Source organism: Lithobates pipiens, unplaced genomic scaffold, assembly GCF_037356315.1.
Source record: "Lithobates pipiens isolate NorthernLeopardFrog02 unplaced genomic scaffold, aLitPip1_a1.2 Scaffold_8, whole genome shotgun sequence".
Taxonomy (NCBI): Eukaryota; Metazoa; Chordata; class Amphibia; order Anura; family Ranidae; genus Lithobates; species Lithobates pipiens.
In genome coordinates, this window is record NW_027507903.1 from 159,247,287 (window position 1) to 159,263,863 (window position 16,577).

At 41.4% G+C, this 16,577-nt stretch overlaps 1 protein-coding gene across 1 annotated transcript in view; it reads right to left on the reverse strand.

Moving 5' to 3' along the window:
* FRMD4A (FERM domain containing 4A) overlaps window positions 1-12,381 on the reverse strand; it is a 583,773-nt gene extending 571,392 nt beyond the window's left edge. Inside the window, exon 1 of the mRNA XM_077472972.1 lies at window positions 12,075-12,381. Coding sequence (XP_077329098.1) covers window positions 12,075-12,107 — 33 coding nt within the window. The 5' untranslated portion in view covers window positions 12,108-12,381. The remainder of the gene's footprint in view (window positions 1-12,074) is intronic.
* Between the last annotated feature and the right edge of the window lie 4,196 nt (window positions 12,382-16,577).

The following is a 16,577-nucleotide window of genomic DNA, read 5'->3' on the forward strand; positions in this document are numbered from 1 at the left end:
GGCCGAGTGCTAGGAAGGGTGGAAGAGTTGGAGGAAAGAATGAATGGATATGAACAAAATATGAGGGATCTAAAAGAACAAGTGAAATTAGCCCAAAAAACAAACAGATCGATCCTATATAAAATCGAGGACCAAGAAAATCGCGGAAGAAGGAAAAATTTAAGGATAAAAGGCCTAGAAGAAAAATTTAAAAATGAAGAGCTCCCTAGGGTGATGCAGGACTTGTTCAATCCCATTCTAGGCAGGGCGGAGAAGGACAAATTAAAAATAGACAGAGTACATCGAGTCACGGGATACCGCGCCCAAGCCACAGAAAAACCAAGAGACGTAATAATTAGATTCCATTTTTACGAGGATAAAGCGTTAGTGTTGGAGAATATCCGAAGTTTGGATAAAATTTTGTTTCAGGAGGTGGAGATACAGATATTCTCGGACCTAGCAGGGGAAACATTGAGGAGAAGAAGGCTCCTTAAACCTCTGACAGATCTGATGAGGTCACTAAATGTCCCCTATCAATGGGGGTTCCCAGCATGCCTTAGGGGAAGGAGAGATGGCCGCTCCGCAGTACTAAGGTTCCCAGAGGATTTAACGGACTTTTGTAATAAGTTAGAAATCCCCCCACCAGCACTACCAGGATGGGAGGAGGTGTTGGGGAACGAAGGAATTAGTAGGGTGGTGCAATGGTCTCGGGTCCAGGACGGGGGGGGGAGGGAGGGGGTATAATTACCATCATTGGCGGGTGAGGGGGGGAGGTGTGGGCACGTGGACAGGCCGTGAATGAGGCGGTCCTCCCAAAGAATGCTAGGTGGGCAAAAGGTGACCTGTGGGTCACCGGGACACCTAAGCGAGGAACAAATGTGGAAATTGTTCACTCCTCCGAATGGAGGAGGGGGGAGGGGGGATGGGAGGGGGGTGGATGGGGGGGGTGGGTTAGGGGGTAATCTCTCTCTCAAACAGGGTTTAGGTGCTCTCTCTCCTGCTCTCTCGCCCCCCCCTTCTCTCTTCCCCCGCGTCGACCTCCGGTGGGGGGGGGATGTCTCCCTCCCGGAGGGGCGGGGGAGGAGGGGAGGGGGAGGGGATCAGTGAGATATGACAAGACTGAAATTGATAACATATAATGTAAGGGGTATAAGTACTCCCCAAAAAAAGTTCAGAGTTAATAGGGAGTTGGAATTGTATGGAGCGAATGTGGTCTGCTTGCAGGAAACACATTTATCACACGAGGCTACAGGGAGACTGACGTCCCGGGGGTTCCCAACATGGTTCTACGGTGACTCTACAACATGTAACGCCAGGGGGGTAGCAATAGGCTTTGAGAGAAGTGTGAGGTTTGAAGTCGAGAAACAGATGGCCGACCCAGAAGGGAGATTCTTGTTTATAAGAGGGAAACTATCGGATGGAATATACACCTTTGCGAATATATACTCCCCAAACAGGGACCCAGATAAATTTTTAAGGAAGGTTTTGGAACTATTAGCGGAGTTTAAAAAAGGTAAACTGATAGTAGCGGGAGATCTGAATATGGGCATCGACCCTCGGGTGGACTCCTCAGCCGGGTCCCCGCGTTGGCCGGAGCTTAGATATAAAAAAATAAAGGCCCTGCTCTTAGAATTTCAGTTGGTTGACGCTTGGAGGATTAAACATCCGAACAGCAGAGACTATACTTTCTACTCTTCGGTGCATGGGACATTCACCCGAATTGATTATGTTCTGATTGAACATCAAATGCTCCCAGCTCTCAAAGATACAGTAATAAAATCTATCTCCTTATCTGACCATGCTCCAGTCATGGTGCAGCTGGAGCTAGTAATAGATCAGGCTAAAAGAGAGACATGGAGATTAAATGAAGCTTTGATCCAGGACCCAGAAACTAGAAGCAGAATTGAAATAGAACTAGAAGAGTTTTTTATAAGAAATGATTCCCCTGGGGTTACGAGGAGTACGATATGGGAGACCCACAAAGCATATATACGAGGAATCCTAATAAGCATTGGGACAGGGAAAAAAAAGGAAATGGGGAAAAGGTTACAAGATTTAAATAAGGAGATTTGGGAACTGGAGCAACAAACTAGATCAAAGGGGATCCCAGAGAAAGTAGAGCTAAAAGATAAGAAGCTACAATTAGAAGAACTTATGGAGGAGGAAAGGGTGCGAGTTAACCACTGGGCAGAGAGCATAAGATACCAGGAGGGGAACAAACCTGGGAAATGGTTAGCGAGAGTAGTGCGGGAGAGAAGGAATTCGTCTTTCATACCCAAAATTAAAAATGAAAAGGGGGAAATGAAGCACTCCACTCCTGAAATAGCGACGGTCTTCCATAAATATTATAGTCTGTTATATAAGGTAGGACAGGGAATGGAGAAAAACAGAGATAAGGAGGATACTATTGAGTATTTAAAAGGGATAGATCTTCCTAAAGTCCCGGAGGAAGAGCTGGAAATGTTGGAGACCCCGGTCACGGTAGACGAGGTGGCGAGGGCAATAAGAGGGATGGCAATAGGGAAAAGTCCAGGCCCGGATGGGTTTCCAATTTTATATTACAAAAAGTTTGAAAAGATATTGGCCCCCAAATTATGTGAGTATATGAATGCAGTTGCAGAAGGGGAAGATCTGAGGGAAGAGGCATTGATGGGTTACATAACTTTGATATTAAAGGAGGGGAAGGAGCCAACAACCCCTGGGAGTTATAGACCAATCTCTCTTCTGAACACGGATGTGAAGATATTCTCAAAAGTGATAGCAGAGAGATTGAAACCGTTGCTCCCCCAATGGGTCCATAGGGACCAAACGGGGTTTGTTACGGGCAGGGAGGGGAGGGATAATTGTCTTAAAACCCTAATGTTGATTCATGGGGTGGAGAGCAGTGGACCCCCAGTCGCCCTGTTATCGGTGGATGCTGAAAAAGCATTCGACAGGGTAGACTGGGGCTTCATGTTTGAGACTTTAAGATATTTGGGGTTAAAAGAAAAAATATTACGATGGATAAAAGCATTTTATTCCCGCCCGTCGGCAAAAATTAAAATTAACGGTAACCTCTCCCCGGTAGTGAAGCTATACAATGGAACTAGACAGGGATGCCCCCTGTCTCCAATGCTGTTTATACTCGCCTTGGAACCCTTGTTGGCTTCAATTAGGAAGAATGGAGACATAAGGGGGGTGAGAATGGGCGGAGAAGAGTATAAGATCTCTGCGTACGCGGATGACATATTATTTTATGTTTCGGATCTCAGGGTGACTTTGCCAAATATAATCAGGGAGATCCATAGATATGGGAAGCTGACAAATTTCAAGATTAATATGTCAAAAACTGAGATTCTGAACATAACGGTACCAAAAAAAGAACAAGAGGAACTCCAGAGGTTCTTCCCCTTCATCTGGTGTAGGGAAGATTTGAGGTACCTGGGAGTAAAAATCACACCCACATTGTCATCCGCATACGCAGCTAATTATACAGATATATTAAACAGGGTGAAAGAATGTATTAAACGCATGAGATATAAACCCCTGTCGCTAATAGGAAGAGTAAACGCGTTGAAAATGTTTATTTTACCAAAACTGATATATGTGTTCCAAATGATCCCAATAAAAGTTCCGCAGGAGTTCTTTAGGAAACTCCAAACCCTAATTTTAAAACATATATGGGGACGTAGGAATCCTAGAATCTCATATGCGACTCTGGAAAGGGGGAAAGTAGAAGGGGGATTAGCCGCCCCGAACTTTAGAAGATATTATCAGGCAGCAGTAATTTCACGGGTGGTGGATTGGGTGTATGATAAAGGCGATAAAGGGTGGGTAAATATAGAGAAAACACAAAGTGGAGTTAATCTAGGAAAGAGGATCTGGATACCTCGGGACTACCGTGACTTGGGGAGAAGCACTAACCCACTAACTACTAATCTGTTTAGAATATGGGATAAAGTGGGCGAATCAAATCACTGGCAGCACAATTCACCTTTAATTTCTTTATTAGACACAAGTTTTTTTAAACCAGGGAAGGAAGAATATGTTTATTTCACAAGATGGGCAAAAAGGGGTGATATTTTTTTGAAAGATGTGATGAATGGGGACAGAGTTTGTACTTTAGGAGAAATAAGACAAAAATGGGGATGTAGGAAATTAGACAGCTGGAGATTTGCACAAATTAAACATTTTGTTCAGGCGCTACCCCGACCACTTCGCGGGGAAGGAGATCTTAGACCTATGGAGAGAATGCTTTCAGACCCGAGCTGTAAAAAAAAAAGTTTGTCCAAAATCTATAAAATTCTGGAGGAGGAAAAGGAACCAGGAGAACCACTGTTTTTGAAAAAATGGGAAGAAGAGTTGGGTACTCTGGGAGATAAGGAACGTAGAAAGAAGATTTTAAGAATAGCAGGTACAATATCTAAGGACAATATGTCAGCGGAAATGTCATTTAAATTAATGGCAAGATGGTATATTGTCCCACAAAGAGCGCATAAGAGAAGGCCGGACATATCAGCACTATGCTGGAGGGGTTGTGATAAGGTGGGAACTTTTGCACATATCTGGTGGGAGTGTGGTAAGATTGGCCCTTATTGGGAGAAAATAATAGGAAACATCTTCCAGATAACAGGGGAACAGGTAAAGAAGGATCCTTGGACATGTCTATTTCATGACACAGATAAAACAATAGGGGAATATAAAAATTCATTGATACCTCACTTATTGATTGCTGCAAAAAGCCTGATCCCAAAGAGATGGGGCTCTGTTGAACCCCCATCCATGAGGGAATGGTTAGCTAAAGTAGAGTGGTTAAGATCAATGGAGGAATCAATATTTAAAAGAGGAGATCAAGTGGAAATTTATCATAGCAAATGGGGAAAATGGTTGGAGTTTAAGAAACAAGGGAATGTCCCAGAATGAGTGGTCCCGAGGGGAGAGGAGGGGGAGGGCGGGAGAGAGAGACGGAGAGAGAGAGGGGGGGGTTGGGGAGGGAGATCTGAGGGGGAGGGGACGGGAAGATATAAGTTTATGGAATAGGAAGCATATTTTTGTAATATTCCTACTTTTTCGAAATTCTTATAAAATAAATAAAAATAAAATGGAGGAAGATGTTAAAAAAGAAAAAAGGAAAAAGGATTGCATGTGATGTCAAAGTCGCACTGCCAATAGGCAAAATAGTGGCGATGAGAAGAAGGGCACCAAAAATCACAAGGGCGTAAAACTTGCCACAAATTTGTTGACGAGAGATTATGGCGTGCTATAAACTGATGCAACTTCAAAAAAAAAAAAAAAAAAAAAAAAAAAAAAAAGAACAACATTGCATTAAAATAGAAAGCTTTTTTGGCTATACTTCTCTCTTAGGTCACAGAAGTGCTCTTACTTTTGTTCTCCTGTGACCCAGATTCAGCTAATAGCAGGCTTTTTGCTGACATGGCAGAGCCACTCCAGGCTCTGGGAGAATCCTGACACTATTGTTGGGATCTACCCAGCTGATTTAAATCACTAGTAAAAAAGCTTGATTTAAATCAACTAGCTTTAAATCATTATTTTTAAAGAGCAACTGTCATCTGTGTCCCGCAGCGTACATTTCTGTCCCTCCTCTGACCCGCTGTTGACTCACTGACAGTCCTATTCACTTGGGACGGCTGGTGATGTGGCAGAGACACAACAAGGTGAGGGAGGTGGCGGCAGCAGGTGAGTGGACGCCCACTAACAGGCGCTGCCATGATGGATCTGAAATTACAGGGGCTCTTTAAATGTAAGGACTCATTCTTGCTGGTAGTTATTGTGAAATTGTGTGAATGCATCAATGCACTACATGCTATCTCAGCTTGCAGAGCTTGGATTCATTGAATGAATTTACCAAAAATGTAAATATTGCAGAATATATAGCCTCATGCTACATAACTAAGCGCCATTTACATAACTAAACAAAATTATTAATTGTATATTAAAAATAAAACTATTTTTTTGATAGATTTTTACTTGGAAAGCATTTTAATAAAATATATTTGATCAAAAAAAAAATATCTGATTTAAATAAAAAAAAATCCGCATTTAAAAAAAAAAAATCATAGTTTGTTTTTCTACCCTGGCCTGGCTGCCAGGTCATGTGATTGCTCAGCTCTTGGTCCTACAGCCAATGTAGGACAGCCGCAGCATCATACAGATGCTGCAGCATGGAGGTGAGTATATATGTTAATTTTTTTCATAAGCCCCTCTTTAAGTGAGCAATATCATACATCGTTTTAAAAATTGCACATTTTATAAATTATCCAATCAGAACATGGGGGTCCACCGTCATAATCTGTCTTGGATTTGTTTAGAGCTGTTTCTTTTGAGAGATGAACACAGCAACTGCCAAACTGGAGTGGCACAGAGTCATGAAAACTTGGGCAAAGAAATATAAAGCTGCTGCTCCAAGCAACCAAATTTCAAGCTTTATTTCTCAGTGCAATTAGTCAATAAAAGCTAAAAATCTGGTTGTTAGTAAACCCTAGCCTTATGTTTCATTTATACTGTTACTGAAGTCATGCCAAATGCAGCTTCATATAGCGATCTAACTTTGAGGTCATATCATCTTAAAAGATCACCTGCATTCGGTACATCATCTTATACTGAATTATCACTGAATTATAGCACATTTTATTTTATTTGCATATGTCATCTCTGTACTTGAGTTTACAAACTTGCCCCCCCCCATAATTAGACTGGTATTTTCTCCATTAGCTCATCCCCCACAGCTATTACCCTTTTGTATAACTTGACCCTCCCTCCTAGATTGTAAGCTCTAACGAGCAGGGCCCTCTGATTCCCCCTGTCTTGAACTGTATTGTAATGTAATGTCTACCCTTATGTTGTAAAGAGCTGCGTAAACTGTTGGCGCTATATAAATCCTGTATAATAATAATAATAATATATTGTGGATAGTGCAACAACTATGAAGTGGGAATCCCTAAATGATAGAAAAAGCCAGAGGGTGCTTCAGTCCAACACACTGCATCTATAACTGAAATACAATTTCTGGATTGACTGATTTTTTAATGGGGACCTAACATGAGAAAAACATTGGGGCATTGGGGTTTTTCCTTCTGAAGATACTAGCTGGCTACCCTGGCCTGTAGCATACTTCTATACATTCCAAAATGATAAGGAGGTAGCATGTATGCAAAGGCCATGTCCCTGTCACCCCCCTGGTTACACAGACCACAAAGACCTAATATGTAAAAATGATTGGCTAAACCACACAAGTGCTTTTTTGACCTCTATTTTCCTTTTATATTGGCTTTTCAAAATAACAAATGGAGTAATATAAAGGTTGAATTAAAAAATGTAGTACAACCTAACACTTTTGGTAGTAAAATAGTACATTTTGTATAGAGCTGTACACATCACACCAAAGAGAGGGAGAGGGAAAGCTGAGGCTGCATAAGGGACAGAGGGATTTGGTCTCAAAGAGGGACAGCCCCTACACATGAAGAACAGTTTAGAGCTTTGGCATCAGTATAGAGAATCAATGACCTGGAAAAGTATGTAAACAAGCATTTTTCACTTTTCTCTGACTTTTCTGATCTGCCTACTTGTTCTGGGTCAATGACTAAGAAAGTAAGCCAAAGCCAAGGACGACAACTGCTAAGCCACTAGCATTTTTAGAAAGAGGCCAGCATTGGTAACCCCCCCATTTTTTCTAAAATGACAGGTTCACTATATAGTACTGTAATACCTTGGATTGTGAGTATAATTTGTTCCAGAAACCTGCTTGTAATCCAAAGCACTCTTTTATCAAAGCAAATTTCCCCATAAGAAATAATGGAAACTCAGATGATTCGCTCCACAAACCATTTTACTGATAAGGCCTTCAGTTTATAGTTCATATAAAAAGATTATAGTAATGTAACCAGGTTGTGTAACCATAAAATGTCCATTCACAAATGGCCGCCTCCACAAGGGGATTAGAAGCAAAATCCAGCAGGAGCTACAGCGCATAAAAGAGAAGAGAGGAACCTATACATCTAGCAATATGGCTATATTTAATGAAGGTATAACATTTAGCAACTCACATGGTTGATGATTAAAACTGGCACATCTAAATTTGCAGGTATCCAAGCTGTCCACATAGACCATACTCCGCAGCGCCAGCTCTCACCGCGGTCAGTCTGCAATCGTGACCGGGAAGACTACCCTGCAGTAGAGCGATCTGAAAGCGAGGCTCGAAGCGATCGAGGAGCGCAGTGTGGAAGAGATGATGTTGATGGTGGTGCGGAGGATGGTCTATGTGTAAGCTTTACCCTCAAGTGCCTGCATACTTAGATGTGCCTGTTTTAATAATTAACCATGTGAGTTGCTAAATGTTGTACCTTCATTAAATGTAAACATATTGCTACACTTAGAGGCGCCTCTCTTCTCTTTTATACTCAGTTGTGACATTATGCTACTCTTATAGCAAGATATTCCTGGTTTATCAAGTCAATATTTATAAAAAAAAAGTTTTGCTTGTCTTGCAAAATGCTCTCAAACCAAGTTACTCTCAAACCAAGGTATTACTGTATATGTTTTCACTGGTTTGACTAGCTCTGCTTGTGTCAGTTTGCAAGGTATAAATGTATCTGTTGGTTTTGTACACCCCATCTTTCTCTTGTAATATTTGACCTAGGAAGGTCCACTGTGTCAACTTCCATCACACTTTATCAGTTTAGAACAAAGATAGTGACAAGCATGTCTATGGTATTCATTATGGACTCCCAGTCCTCCTACCCATGAAATTGAACCGTTACACATTCAGATCTTAGTGACAGTCACAATCTGTGAAATTCCATGAACATAAAGATAAGCTGATGACAGTTAGATGAAGCATAATGATTGATTACAGTATTTGAATGTTAAACCAGGAGCTAGCTTCTTAAAAATGATTCAGGAACTCGGTGAGCTGAAAAAAAGACTACAATAAGACAATGTACGTTCAATAAAATCATATTTTTTCACACACAAGCTTTGAAAAATACAGATTGACTATCTGTAGTGTAGGTTACATCATAGATTCTTACACTTCGGCACATCTCTCTGATCTGATAAGAGACTAAAAGAGAAATTGACCAGCTGCCCTAGGTTACAAAGAACTTATTTAATATCACCAAGACTGACAGGAGCAAACCACCATCAGTCGTGTCAGCAAAAAGATAGAACTAGGTCAGTTCTTATTAGGTAGGAATCTTCACAGGAAACAAGAATAATTTAACCTACATGATAACAATATCAACCTAATATCTGATCTGCCCGGGTAACTTAACATCGTCTTGTACTCTTCAAAAGTTTAAGATCCATACATATCAAGTGATAATGTATGCTAAGATGTAGCTTAGTCCTTAAAGTACACCAACCAATTTTAGCTTGGATGAGGGAGCTGTCCAACAAAGAATGTATAAAGGGTCTTCTTATTGGTGACAAATGATCTACAGTGTGAACAAATGTTACTCTGTAATTTACAACTTGTAAGAAAGGTTCATTAAATTCATTAGATTCATTAACTTCACATGTGTGCTTTCATTTTCTTTTTCTGTGAAGTCTATATAGCACCAAAAACACGCATTGTTGCCCAAAAAGAGGTACTTTTTTCCAAGAAAAGAAAACGTACAGATGTGAATGGGCCCCATAGAAAATAATCGTAATCCTCTTGTCATTCATTGGCGTGCAAAACACGTGTAAAATCACACCGGTGCAAATGTGGACTAATATATTCTGTGAACAATATAATTGCTGCCACCCGAGTGCTTTTTTGCCATCCATATAAGCAATACAATGTAAAACCAAGGTTCCAAGGTACCAAGTTCAATAAAGCTATCAATAGCTCGTCTACAATAGGCTTTTAATAGCAGAGCTAAATAAAATCCCCAAAACTCCTTATAGAATCCTTGTTCATTTGGTCACACTGGAATACTATTCATGCTCCTGGCTTGATCCATAAACCCTCATCAGGTTCACTCCAGTAACAAGAATTACAATTACTCTATGGCAAAAACCAATACTTGCTTTCCGAAAGGAACACAGTCACAATCACTGGTTTGTAGAAGCATTTCACATTATTGATTTCTTGTTGTAACAATTACATTCTGTTTAAATGAAAACAGCTTCCTTTAAATTAACACTGGCAATGCATAGCGTAATTATGTGTTAGAACAACAGAAAATCCTTCCTATGCTGTTCAGTTTTCTTATCATCACACAGCAGCATGTAACATCAGGCTAGTAAAATGGGGTGAACAGGATGACAAAGATACAATTCTAGCTGTGCCTTAAGGTTGCATCCAGAGTGCTCTTTCCAAACTTCAGGCTACAAAGCAGGGGAGTTGCTAGAGTCTGGCACCCAGGGCATGTGCTCAAGGGTATTCTACTCAATGCCTTGGGTCTTCCACTAAGTGCCCCAAGTCTTTTACTGAGTGACCCCAGTATGTTACCAAGTGCCTTGGGTCTTCCACTGAGTGCCCCAGGTCTAGCACTGAGTACCCCAGGTCTTTTACTGAGTTCCCCAGTCAGTGCCGGGACAAGGTCATCTAGAGCCCAGAGCAAACATGCCAAACTTCTCCCCCCAAGATATATAAGCATTATGTGTCAGCAAAATTCTCCCCACAAAAAAACTGAGCTCTAATATGCATGCTTAGCCCGTAAGCATATATTCCCCCTCCTCCCAGTACAAATATGCCCCCTGCTGAAAACCCCCCTCTCAGCACAAATCTTTGCCTCCCCATGTCCTAAATCCCCCCAGCTCAAATGCCCCCCCCCCCAAAAAAAATAATTCACCCCTCCTAGCACAATTTTGCTTCCCTTCCTAGTACATATCTTCTCCCCCCCACTTAAAATCCCCCCCTTTCAGCACAAATCATCTTCCCCTATCCCCCCTCCCAACATAATTCTCCCTAGATCACCACTCTTAGCACCCCCCTCAGATTTTCTCTCTTCGAACAATACTTACCCCCCTGCCGCCCCCTAAATTTGTCCTTTCAACACAAATCCCCTCCCCCCAAATCTCCTTGTGGCACCCTCCACCTTACATGATACCACAGTGCACAGGGCAGCCTCCCTTCCTGCCCTCTCATTGTGCCGGCCCTACATCGGGTCTTTTACTGAGTACTCCAGTATTTTACCAAGTGTTTGGGTCATCTACGGAGCATCTTGGGTCTTCTGAGCACCTTGGGTCTTTTACTGAGTGCCCCAGGTCTCCTTTGAAATATGGAGATGATACAGTCTATGCATTTTACAGTATAGGTATAATTTTTCTACTTTTCAATTCTTCTAATGTTCATTTTATCCTCATAATGTCACATTACATATTTTAATTATTTTTTGTCCATTAAAAAAAAAATATATATATATTATATCCTGCCAGCCCTTCAACATTTTAATCTGGTGCCCTTGGTCTAGTATGACCCTAGAAATGTCCGTGCTTTCCAATCAGATCCAGCTATCAGTTTTTCAGGCAGACCAGATCAGAGGCTCCATGTAACTCCATGGGCAGGCGGTAAGTAAGTAAGTAAGTAAGTGGACATATGTCCATTTATATACGCTTACCTCCGCGTCTGTCCAGAAACAGAAAAAAAAAACTGACTGCATTCTTTTCTTTTTTCTGAACCTAAAGGTTGTAGATCAAGGGCAGCTTGATGTAAATAGACACAAGTCCATTATCATCTGCCCACCACAGATCCAAGAAGGTCAAAAGGCAAGGAGTATAGATGTCACAAAAGTGACACTGTCCCACTGTGCTATGATTCATCAGGGATCTGTTCCTAGCTCCCCTGCTCAGTGGACCATATAGAGACCCTTAGCCTTAGAGTTGATTCATAGTGGTCATCATGGTGTCCTACTAGCCCATCAGCATTTTAATCTGTGTGCCCAGAGTTACCCCTGGTCTTTTGGGATGCTAGAAACACGTCCTCTACTGAGCACCACTGTACACCTAATACATCCATCAAGACTTTATAGGCTGGAGAATGCTAGAACTACATCACACACCTGTGCAGCATCAGAACCACTCTTACACACAGTCATAAAACCAAAATCCACTATCCTTCAGAAATAAGTCATTCTTTAAATAAGAGATCATTGGATTCAAAGGAGTCTTACCTTAGCTCTCATTGGAGATAGTAGTCCTTCCATTTTAATCTAATCCTCATACCAATCCTATTCCTCCAGTTGGGTCAGCTCTTTTCCTTATTGAACCATCCCAGGAGCACAGATAAAAGCCAAGAGCCCAAGTAGATGGAGCAGCAGACGAGGAGTGAGTGTCAGCTTAGAGACTCCAGCGCTGGGCTTCCCAGTCATTAGCCTCCTGCACAGCCAGCCTGCCTCTCACTCTCTGCTCCAGCTGCCTGCAGCTATGCTGCTTCCACTGACAAACGATCCCAGCCTTACGTAATGCACAGAGAAGAAGGAAAGTGATCCCAGCACTGGGATCAGGTCACACAGGACGACAAGGGAGGAAGGTGTGCTCATTGTCCTATGCAAGGCACAGCTCAGGATAGGAAGAGCCCCACCTTCTACAGGCTTCCCTCTCATACATGCACAACAACACTATATATACAACTAACAACACTATATATACAACTAACAACACTATATATGCAACTAACAACACTATATATACAACTATCAACACTATATATACACACACACATACACAACTTTCAACACTATATACACACACCTACCAACACACAACTACCACCACTATATACACACACAACTACCAACACTATATATACACACACACACAACTACCAACACTATATATACACACACACAACTACCAACACTACACACACACACACACACACAACTACCAACACTAGATATACACACACATAACTGCCAACACTATATACGCACACACACACACACAACTACCAACACTATATATACAACTATCAACACTATATATATATATATATATATATATATATATATATATATATATATATATATATATATATATATACACACAACTACCTACACTATATGTACACAACTACCAACACTATATATACAACTGCCAATACCATATATACGACTAACAACACTATATATGCAAAACTATCAACACTATATATAAAACTACCAACACTATATACACACACACATATACACAACTATCAACACTATATACACACACACCTACCAACACTATATATACACACACACAACTACCAACACTATATATACACACACACACACACACACACAACTACCAACACTATATATACACACACACACACACAACTATCAACATTATATACACACACACACACACACCTACCAACACTATATATACACACACACACACACACACACACACAACTACCACCACTATATATACACACACACAACTACCACCAATATATATACACACACACACACACACAACTACCAACATTATAAATACACACACACACACACAAAACTACCAACACTATATATACACACACACACACAACTACCAACACTATATACACACACACACACACACACACACAACTACCAACACTATACATACACACGCACACACACACACACACACAACTACCAACACTATATATATACACACACACACAACTACCAACACTAGATATACACATACACACACAACTATCAACACTATATACACACACACCTACCAACACTATATATACACACACACACACAACTACCACCACTATATATACACACACAACTACCACCACTATACATACACACACACACAACTACCACCACTATATACACAGATATAAACAACATATACCTACATCCATCAAAGTATGCAGTAACGACAACAGAATTTCAGGAATGTCCCATTCCTGGGGTTTTACCTGAGTAATGGGACATGCCTTAAATGGTGTTTCTTGAGACCTCACTTCCTCCTGCTTTTTTGTCATTTTATGAGATATCTGTATAATTTAATGTATGTACTGTATGTATACTTTATTTATGTACCCAACTGTGTATTATGCTGTATTATTGTACATTCTGTATTGGATATGCTTGCTGCTCTGTGTTAGGTACTGTGTAAATATCCACTTTCATTAATGTGCATAGAATTATTGGTGTGCTAGTCCTGTTTCCCCTTATGCAAAAACATCCACTTGTAGTCTCCATCGGAAGTCAAGTCAACAGACTGACAACACAGGAGAACAATTAGGGGACAGGGACATAGCATTGTTACCAGGGCTGCTGTTAGAAATCATGGGATCCCCCCAACCAAAAGTGACTGAGGACATAGGTTTATCAGTCCCTTTCTCTACAGTCTCAGCTGCACATATGAATGATATGGAAGCACACTGAGGCTTCCTGCTCATTCACAAACTGAACCATCGTAAACACAGCTTACTATGCTTAAGTGATAAATGGACCCAGGTACCGATCACTTACTGTGTTTATTCAGGAAAGGAAGGGGTCAGTATATGACATCCCCTTGTGTTCCTGTAGCAGGTGCTGTCAGTAAAGGAGGGAAACTGGCAGAGCTGCGGGGGGAAAGGGGCACTCTGAGGGACAGCAGATGGAAGGGGTACATGCGCTAGAACCACTCTCCCTGCCCTGCAGCCAGAGGGAGAGGGGGAAAATCTGGTAGAGCTGCAGGGGGAGACAGAAGAGGATCTGTGTCTGCAATAAGACAGCACGGTCAACTCCCTTGCTCAGCAGTTGCTCAGGCCCCCCTTTTGAACTGATGGGGCCTGGGAACTGTACAGGAGGGCTGGCTGTACTGCCTTATCAGCGGCCCTGATTGTCACCTTATGGTTGTTGGGGCAGTGTATCCTGTCAGACTTCCTTGTATACTTGGGGCTGTTTAGGGACTAAAGGGTGGAGTGAGATGGGTGAGTTGGTTGGTTCTGCATAGAAGGTAAATTAGGGAGGAACTCCACTTGTTACAAGCACACCAGAATTTGAGTATCTAAGGTAGTGGGCTTTACGTTCCCCTTTAAGGGAGCAATAGAACTGCTCCCTGATGGAAATGAATAGAATGGCATAACCCTTTCATTGGATTTTTCCTGTGGAATTGTGTCCATTTGGAGCCACATTGTTAGAGAATTTACAAAGTGTTGTCTGTGAAGAAACTTTAACTTGACTATTAATTTAACCTTGCAATGTTCATTTATTATTAAAAGATCTTGATAGAGGAACTTGTGAATGGAGAAAAGAGGACATTCACTTTTAAAGATTTTTTTTAAAGCGTTTTTGGGCTCTGTAGTGAGTCTGAATAATCTGGTTCTGCCAGGCTAAATGCCACCCAGTGTTCCTAAAAGGGCGATAGTGTGGCTGATGTTCTGCATACCCACTGACATGTTTCTTCAAACTTTTGGGAGTTTAGATCTCTGTGATGAGGACTTGGGGAGCCCTAGCAAGATTAACACAAAGCTTTAGTTCTACTTTAGTCTTCTGCAACCACTTTGTAGAGGGCAACCTAGTGTTCCAAGTAGTATCTGATTTTCATTTTGGTGTGATGGGGGATAGTGATCCACAGCCACATCTTTTGATAATTGCATGCATGGAGGTAGACACACTGTGGTTTTATATTATGAAAAACAAAAGTTCAGATTGGAGGCGCCGTCAGCCTAAGACTGGCCATACACCTATAGATTATCTGCAGATTTTCTATGGTTAGATGGAAAAAGTGGGAGATTCCTCGATCCACATAGCTTAGTGAACATGGAGAAATCTGTTGCATTTTTTCCATCTAACCATAGAAAATCTGCAGATAATCTATAGGTGTATGGCCAGCTTAGACTGGCCATAGACAGGCAGATATCTCCTTGCAAACATTGGACAAGGTGACACTGCTGCCTATCCCTTAGCTAATTACTGTAGCTTGTGCTTCCCCAATGAGAAGAAGCTATGCAAACACATTTGCTAATGCAACCTTTCTCAACTTTTTTCAGGCACCTGAGGCACCCCAATCTAAACTGAAAAAGTGTGGTGCCTATAGACTGGCACTAAGTCTTTCCGGCAATGCTCTTGGGGCTAGCAAGTGCTGTGAGGCTTCTGGGTAACACTGATGTCACTTCCTGCCCCAACCAAATCGAGGCTTGGATTTTACGACCGATCTTGGAAGAAGGAACGACGCTTGCTAGCCCTAAGAGCATTGCTGGAAAGACTTAGTGCCGGTCTATAGGCATCACACTTGTGAGTGAAAATTCTCTATACTTCTTTTAATGATTGAATAAATCATAATATGTTGCGCAATGATGGCTGTTTGCTTTTTATGAGATCCTGAGATTAATGTGGAGATGCAAGGAGTGATTACTGGCATTCAATTGGGAAACCTTCAGGCATGTTTATATGAGTCGAGTGGTTACCTCAACATAAGGCGTCTTTTTACCTTGTTTCTGGTGAGTGTCCTTTTTATAAGGTGGTGGTGTTTCACAAATTGGTGAAAGTTTTCCAATCACGGATGTGGATTTGTGCACGTGAGATTCAGATAACCATCTTTTGAAGAGGATTATTGGGACTGTTTTTTTGTTTAACCACTTCAGCCCCAGAAGGATTTACCCCCTTTCTGACCAGAGCACTTTTTGCAATTCGACACTGCGTCGCTTTAACTGACAATTGCGTGGTCCCAAACTAAATTGACTTCCTTTT